Here is a 7,996-nt window from a genome sequence, read left to right on the forward strand (position 1 = left end):
GCAGAAGTGTTCAATCTGGCTTAAGGCAAATAATTTTGCCCCAATTTTTTCATCTTAAATAAAGCTGATAATATAACCTACCCAGCAGGATGTCTGTGAGGAATAAAGGAGATTGTGCACGCATAAAGATCAGTTTCTGGAGTCTGGCACAAAGAAATAACAACAAATGGTAACTTTCAAGTATACCTATTAGTGAAATATTATCCCATTGAGTTGTTTTATTTATATAAATATCATCCTATTGAAATGTTGCCCCCTCCCTATAACTTTGAGTTGGTGACTCTAATTTTTGTAACCTCATTTTGCTAAAAAGTATGGGAAGTAAGGGAATGAATTCCCTTTGGACTCCTGGTCTGGGCTGGAGGCACTGAGGTTCAACTGGATTGATAGCGTGGGAAAGGCAGTGCTCAGGGAATCAGAATGTGAGTGCCTCGAACTGTCACTCTCCTTGTGCCCATTACATGGCTGAGAAACTGAAACCTAGAGCCATGCAAGGTCACAAGACAAGTAACTGGCAGAGCCCAGTTTTCAAGAACCGGATTTTCTGCAGATAAAGGGGCTTCAGTTCCTCATTTCTCATACCTCTTCCCCACACCCCACTCCTCGCTCAGATCAGCACTAACAGAAGAACTGGGCAGTATTTCTGGGGAGGAAGTTGGATTATCAGTCCCGTGGAGCCTGGGGAACTCTAAAAAAGGAAGGAAACCCCTCTCCACAACTTCTCGAGTATCTCTGAATAAGGAAGGATTTTTTTTCTAGTCATGAGGCAGGAGAATGTACTCTCCAGAGAGAAAGTGTCCCCCTTGACCCTGGCTCTAGTCTCTGGTTTGCGGTCCCGGATGGACGAGAGTTTCGGGGGGGCGTGGCACCGCATCGAGGGATTTGTTTATTTTGTGAAGAGGGTATCTGGAAGAAACAGTCAACGATCAGACTTCCTCAGCCACACTTTAGATGGCGGCTGCCAGGCCACGCCCCAAATGGCGGAACCGGGTGTGTGGCCGGAGAGACGCTTTTCCTAAAATGGAGAGGGAGAGAGAGAACGTCCATCACAGCTTAGCCCCGCACCCGAGGACAGCTAGGGCCAATTACCGATCCCAGGGCGGGTGCAAAGCCAGGAAGGGAGGCTGCTGTTGTCATAGCAACAACTAGGGATCCCGAAGGCGGGCGCAGCCTCTAAGGGATCGACGCCTCCGCTCTCTAGCTGCCCAGAAGGTCCTGGGAGTGGCGCGAGCCAGGCCTAGGAAGCCAGCGCCCGCTGGACAGGTCAGGACCATGAACTCCAATCTCCGCTGCCGCTTTCGCACTTCCTAACCGTTAGGTTTTCTGAGGTAAGAATGGCGCATGCGTAAACTTAGAGGCGGGACTTTGGCACCCTTGCACTTAAGACGCATGCGCCTCATAGACGGGGTGGGAGAATCTTCTGACCTGGGGGCGGGGCTTTGTACTTGTGGGCGGGGACATCGGCCCTGGGGGCGGGGCTTTCCGCTGGGAGAGGTAATTTAGAGGCCGGCTGATTGGATGTCTTCTCCTCAGCCCAGCCCACCCTAGGCCCCTCATTTTTTCGGGGCTCTCCTGGAAAGGCAGCTGTGATTGTGTGGCCCACCCTCAGTGGTTTGACGAAACTAGCTTGGAATCCTAATACTGCCCCTTATTTGGAGGGCCACAGTTTCCCCGTCTGTAAGGTGGAAATAGTGCACTTACTCATAGGGCTGTGATGATATTTTTCCCCTCTCAGGGCCATGGCTGAGGTGCACGTGATTGGACAGATCGTGGGGGCCACCGATTTCTCAGAAAGTAGCCTCTTCTGCAAGTGGGGCATCCACACAGGTATTCCCAAGCCTGGTACATTTCCCCCACCAAGATCCCTAAATTAGAGATTCCATCCTCTTTCCTGGCCCAGTCCCTGATCCTCATCTTCCATTGGTTCTCAGGACTCCTAGCCCCGACCACACTGTCCACGTGAGTCTCAGGCTCCCTTCTTATCCCTTCCCATCCCATCTCTAGGGACTCTGGTTCCCACTCAATGAACACACAGCCTCTAAGGATATGGGACCATAGATTAGACCACAAACACACTCCCAATCCTCAGAACACTAAACAGCCCTAACTCTACTGCTGGGACTTCATTCACTGTCTTAGGGGTGCCCTAGGTCCCTCCCCATTCTTAATAATTCTTTGCTTAAGAGTCTCCATTTATCGAGTTGCTATAAAATGGAAGTTGCTATCCCACATTTAGAGGCGAGGCCACCCTCCTGTATTCATAATTCTCTGTGACAGTGTAGGAGCCCTGTACTAGCAGTCATCCAAGTCCATCCACCTGGCCCTGGAGGTACCTCAGAGGCCCCAATTTTCATGTCTCCCCGTGTGAGGTGGTATAGTGTAATGGTTAGGGCTGCCAGATCTGGACTCAAACACTAACTCCCCCACCAATTAATTGGGGGCCTTTAGACTTGACCTCTCCAAGCCTCAGTTTCCTTGTCTGAAATTGAAGCTAATAGCAGCCAGAGGCAGCACACGACTGAGGTTAAGAGCACAGACTGCCTGGGTTCAAAACCAGCTGTTTGCACTTGTCTTTGTTTGGGCTTCCCTGTCTGTACAATGGGAATAATAACAGTTCCTCGTGGCGCGGTCGTGAGGACTAAAGGAAGAGCAACAGCACTCTGGAGAGGGCCTGGCCTAGTAAGTGCTCAGTGTTTGCCCCGCTCGGGTAAAAATCGGATGTAAAGCCAATTTTTATATGTTGCCCAGCACAATAAATGCCCATGAAGGGAGTGCAGCTGTTGTCCTAATCATCACTTTTGGCCCCGGGAAATTGTGGTCCTCCAGCTAAGCAGATGAAGAGGCAGCCCTGGAGTCAGACTCGGCTCCCAGTCTGGGCTCCACCACTCACCTGCTCTGTGACCCTGAGTGGGTGCTTTTCCCTCTTGGAGCCTGTTTCCCCATCTGTAAAGTGGGATATTTGTCCTTCACAGGAGTGCTGGTAAATGTTATATGTGACAAGCCTACCTCAAGGCCTAGTGCTTTCTTCACTTGGCCCAGAAGAAGCGATAGCCATATGGTTTTTATTATTTCAGGGAGCTGTTGTGCGGGGCAGTTAGTCCCGCAGAGAGCTCAGGGGCAGTTGGATAAAGGGCTTGGGTACTGCTGTCAGACAGAGCTCAGTTTGAATCCAGCTCCATCGTGGGACCTTGGTCTGCTGCAGTCCTGCTGTACTTCCAGCATGGAGAACAGTCCTTGGCACGCAGCAGGTGACCAATAAATGTTCGTGGAGTGAATGGCCAGGTGCCTTTCCTTCTAAGAGTCTGTTTCTTTACCTGTAAAATGGAGACTATATCAGCACCCACCTCCTAGGCTCATTTATTTGCCAAAAAAGCATTTATTGAGCACCTTCTGTGTACGAAGGTCTGGGTTTGAGGTCCAGGGGATCTAGCAATGTACAAGATCCCTGCTCTCCTGGGGCTCACAGGAGGACAGATAAAGATAAATAAGAAGATAAATGAGTGTAATGATTACAGATAGTGGTAGGTACTAGGAAGAAATGAGATGTGATAATGTGATAAGTCCTAGTTTTGGGTAGAAGCATGAGGGAGAACCCTCTAAAAGTGGCACTTGAGCTGATCCCCAATGGATGGGAAAAAGCCAGGCATGGGGACATCAGGAGCAGAGCTTTCTAGGCAGAGGGAACAGCCAGTGCAAAGGCCCTGAGGAGAGATCAAAAACAGAACCCGTGAGGCTAGAGGGTGGCGAGGGGTGAGGAGAGTAATGAGAGAGGAGTTCGGGAAGGGGGACACAGGCCAGGGCGTGCAGGGCCTGCTGGGCTGTGGGGGAGCCTGTAGACTGGGGGCGGGGTATGGATCAAGAGTCCTAGAGGACAGATTAAACAAATTCATCACTAAAGCGCTTAGCGCGGCGTCTGGCCTTTGGTAAACATTTGGTGCCTTTTCGCTGTTACCGTCATCCTCCGTAGGACTGGTATTATTGTGTGCCTTTCACAGTGTGCCCAAGCTCCTTTGTGAATGGCACCCTTGGCCCCATCTCAGTCCTTGGACTAGGCCTCTAAACGTGGGGTGAGAATAGTAACAAAGGATACCCGACACTTAGCCAGCACTCGCTATGCCCCAGGCACCGTTCCGAGTGCCCTGTATGTATTAGTTCATTTAATCTCAAGAAATGATAAGGAACCCATTATTATCACACCCAATTGACAGATGGGGAGACTAAGGCAGGGAAAGATAACTTGCCCAAGGGTATGCAGGCAGGAAGAAGTAGTGCCAGGAGTTGAACCCAGATGTTTGGCTCCAGAGTTCACATTTTGTAACCCTTGTTGCCCAATGCCAGGGAGAAGTGGGGTCCTGTCTCCACGACGGCCTCCCCTTCCTGATTGCTGCCTCCCACCCCTCCCTGCCCCTCGGTGTCCTGGCTCTCATTGCAGGGGCGGCGTGGAAGCTCCTGTCAGGCATACGGGAGGGCCAAACGCAGGTGGACACCCCCCAAATAGGGGACATGGCCTACTGGTCCCACCCCATTGACCTGCACTTCGCCACAAAAGGTCTTCAAGGTGGGTCCCCAGCCTGGGCCCCGGGCCGGGCTGAGGGGTGGCAGTTAGCAGCAACCCATGCTGCTGAGACTGGGAACACCAAACCCTGTCCCCGCTCCCTCGCCCTTTGCGTCCCTTTCACACCCAGGCCTGGCCCTGGAGAGGCTGTTAGGAGGCCTCCCTGGGCTGACTCTGGAGTGCGTCAGAGGCCAGGGGTGGAGGGGGAGAGGGGAAGGTGGAAACCACCAGGAGAGGGGAGGTTGCTTTCAGAGAGATAAACCAAGAGTCTTCAATCAGGAGGAAGCTGGGAGGGGTTATGAGAGAGGCCAGGCTCCTCGGCTGATAAGAGGGGAAATGAGTATTTGGGGGAGGGAGGGTACAGAACATCTTTTCTGGTGGAAAATTTGGGTCATACTGAGTGGATTCCAGAAAATAGCCTAGGTGAATGTGCCATGTATTTCAACAATATAAATAATATTTACTGAGTGCCTGCCCTGTGGTGGGTGATGTCAGGGAGATGTCAGTGATTGAGACAGCCCCCAGCCCTGTCCTCACAGCGTTCACCATCCCATGGGGAAGACAGAGCTGTCCCCAGAAAATGGCAGCCCAGAGTGGGCAGGCCTGGGATGGGGGAGTCTGGATGGCTATGGGAGCCCAGAGGAGGCTCCTGACTGCTGGTGAATTCAAGAGGGAGGGCTTCCTGGAGGAAGGGATGTTTGAGCTTTGCCATGAAGGGCCACAGCAAATAATAGGAGCTATTAGGGCAGAGAGAAAGAAGGTTTCTAGGCAGAGAGCTGTGTACGGAAGGCTCAAAGGGTAAAGTGAGCCACAGCATTTGGAGGATGGAGGGAAAGCAGGAGAGCTGGAAGGGTCCAGATGGTAGGGGACAGGCCATGCAGAGCCTTGAATGCCAGGCCGCAGAGCTGAGGCCATCTCCTGAAGGCCCCGCAGAGCCACAGCAGGCAACTGACAAGTCAGATTTTGCTTTTAAAGGGTGATAGATTGGAGGACTGTCCTTTTACTGTTCAGACCCCCAGTCCCCAGTGTGGGTATCATCCTCACCTCTTCCCAGCCCCCCTCCCATTCTGTCCATCAGGAAATCCCATTGGCTCTACCTTTGAAAGGCATACTACGCCTCACCACTTCTCCCCCATACCCTAGTCTGTCGCTCTCACCTCTCACCTGGGCCATTATGGTAGCCTCTTCGCTGGCGTTCCCACCCCACCTGCATAGGCTGTCCCTCTGGGAACATCTAAGTCAGGTCACATTCCTCCTCTGCTAAGAACTCTCTGAGTCCCCTCTCTCTCAGGATAAAAGCCAAAGTCTTCCGTGGATCTCAATGCCCTGAATGATCTCGTGCTGTCACCTCCCTTTCTCCTTCTGTCAATGGCCTCAGGCTACACTGGCCCCACCAGACACCTCCCACCAAGGGCTGTTCCCTTTGCTGGGAGCACTCTTTTCCCTAGACGTCAACATGGCCCGCTCCCTTCCCTCCTTGAAGCATTTGCTCAAATGTCACCTCAGTGGAACTTGTCTTGATCACCCCCTTTCTAAAACTGCATCCCCACCCCCATCCTACCCAGCTTTATTTTTCTCCAGAGCAGTTATCACCATCTGACATACCCTATAATTTGCTTATTTACTACGTTCGTTGTCTAGGATGTCAGTTACACAAGGGCAGGAATTTTTGTCTGCTCTGTTCACCAGTGTGTCCCCAGCTTCTACAACGGGGACTAGCACAGAGGGGCTCAGAAGGGAGGGTGAGATGGGGCCAGCTTTTCAAGGGTTTTGCCTACCAGACTGAGGAACTAAACTGTATTCAGAGGATACTGGGAAACGTATGGAAAGGAGAGAAAGATGCTTCCCAATGCCAGATGGAAGGTAGATTGAAGGGGCAAAAAAGAAGGCCCTGAGCCCAGAGAGAACAGGGTGGGCCATAGTGTGGGAAGGAGTGGAGGCGGCTAGGACAAGCCCCAAGGCACTCATTCACCAGGGGACTGGGCTTCCCAGAGATGGGGACACAGAAGAGAGAGAAGTCAGCAGAGGATAGATCCATGTTGAGGTTGGACTTCATACTGAGGGCACTGGGGAGCCATGGACAGGTTTTAAGCAGGAGAGGAACATAGATTCAGAAAGATCCCTTTGGCTGGGAGTTCAGAGAGGAGGCTGAGGAAGAAAGGCAGGGGGGTAGGGACTGGGCCTGGAGTCTCCAGTGGGGATCCAGGAGGTGGGGATCTGGAAGCAGAAGACGGGGCTGACTCCATCCCTCCTTCCCTCCCTCCTGTCCTGCAGGCTGGCCCCGGCTCCATCTCCAGGTGTGGTCCCAGGACAGCTTTGGCCGCTGCCAGCTTGCAGGCTACGGCTTTTGCCACGTGCCCAGCAGTCCAGGAACGCACCAGCTGGACTGCCCCACGTGGCGGCCCCTGGGCAGCTGGCGGGAGCAGTTGGCACGGGCCTTCGTAGGTGGCGGGCCTCAGCTGCTGCATGCGGATGCCATCTACAGTGGGGCTGACCGCTATCGCCTGCACACAGCTGCCGGCGGCACCGTGCACCTTGAGCTGGGTCTGCTTCTACGCCACTTTGACCGCTATGGCGTCGAATGCTGAGGGGCCCTTCCTCGCCGGCCCCCATCCATACCCCTGGACGCCCAGCGAGGGGCAGGATGGCACAGTGGTAGAAGCATGGGCTCCGGAGACGGTCAGACCTGACCCCAGCCAAGGCTTGATATGGCTTCTGTCCTGCTTAGCACCTCAAGCCTAGTGGCTGTCCCTCTGGGGTCCAACTTCCCCATCTGTGAAATGGCAGCAAGCGTGTAGAGTCCCAAGGGTTTGGGGGAGAAGAAACTGCCTCACATGTGGAAGTGTTCAATAAAGGAAAGCAGTTCTGACAGGTGTGGGTTCCTTCCTGACCTCCTGACCTGTCAGGTGGCCTGTGCCCCATCCTCCTACTGACACCTTCCTTCCTCAGGCCCCACCTTCTGACAGACCTGTCTCCCCCATCCTTCGCTTCAGACTCTGACGCCCCTCCCCACTCTGGGTGCCCCTCTTATGACTCCCTCTCCATGGGGTTCCCTTCCTCTGTGCCCCTCTCCCCACTGGGTCCCCTATCTCCTGGCTGACCCTCGCCCCTTCTGCCCCCGCCTCCCACTCTCTCCGTTCTGAGTCCCCTCCTCTGATCTCCTGTACCCTGTGTCCCCATCCTCTGATTGAGCCTTGCCTGCCAGGTCTTTATTCGGTGACCTCTGCACAGCCCTCAAAGCCACAGGCAACCTCCCGCTTCGGTAGTGCTCCGCCGCCAGGAGGCAGCACCCGGTTCGTGGGGCGGGGCCGGGGTGCCCGCCCCCTACCCCCGGGGCTTAAGGGACCCCCCTCAGAGCCCGCCCACGCGAGCTGAGGTCGGTGGCCCGGCCCCCCCATGCCCGCCCTCCTGGGGGCCGCCCCCGCCCCGCGCGCTTCCTCT

General features: G+C 54.1%; 1 protein-coding gene across 2 annotated transcripts; it reads left to right on the top strand.

The window, feature by feature from the left end:
* The first annotated feature begins 1,060 nt into the window (after window positions 1-1,060).
* On the top strand, window positions 1,061-7,426 carry B9D2 (B9 domain containing 2). Of its 2 annotated transcripts, XM_015588430.2 has the most exons (5): window positions 1,061-1,328; window positions 1,736-1,827; window positions 3,075-3,248; window positions 4,433-4,558; window positions 6,830-7,426. In XM_015588430.2, exons 2-5 carry the CDS (start codon window positions 1,740-1,742, stop codon window positions 7,141-7,143), a joined length of 702 nt encoding a protein of 233 aa, XP_015443916.1. In that variant the 5' UTR covers window positions 1,061-1,328; window positions 1,736-1,739; the 3' UTR covers window positions 7,144-7,426. The 2 variants fall into 2 exon arrangements, with proteins under 2 accessions (XP_015443916.1, XP_006910755.1); XM_006910693.3 differs by lacking the exon at window positions 3,075-3,248 and having other exon boundaries at window positions 1,086-1,328.
* Window positions 7,427-7,996: the final 570 nt, after the last annotated feature.

Source organism: Pteropus alecto, unplaced genomic scaffold (assembly GCF_000325575.1).
Source record: "Pteropus alecto unplaced genomic scaffold, ASM32557v1 scaffold474, whole genome shotgun sequence".
NCBI classification, from domain to species: Eukaryota; Metazoa; Chordata; class Mammalia; order Chiroptera; family Pteropodidae; genus Pteropus; species Pteropus alecto.

What these genes read in the sequence shown, in the direction of transcription:
- B9D2 (XM_015588430.2), top strand. Translation starts at nt 1,740, where the DNA reads ATGGCTGAGGTGCACGTGATTGGACAGATCGTGGGGGCCACCGATTTC. An exon ending in CAAGTGGGGCATCCACACAG is followed by an intron (nt 1,828 to 3,074) that starts GTATTCCCAAGC and finishes TTATTATTTCAG; the next exon opens with GGAGCTGTTGTGCGGGGCAG. An exon ending in CGCCACAAAAGGTCTTCAAG is followed by an intron (nt 4,559 to 6,829) that starts GTGGGTCCCCAG and finishes CCTGTCCTGCAG; the next exon opens with GCTGGCCCCGGCTCCATCTC.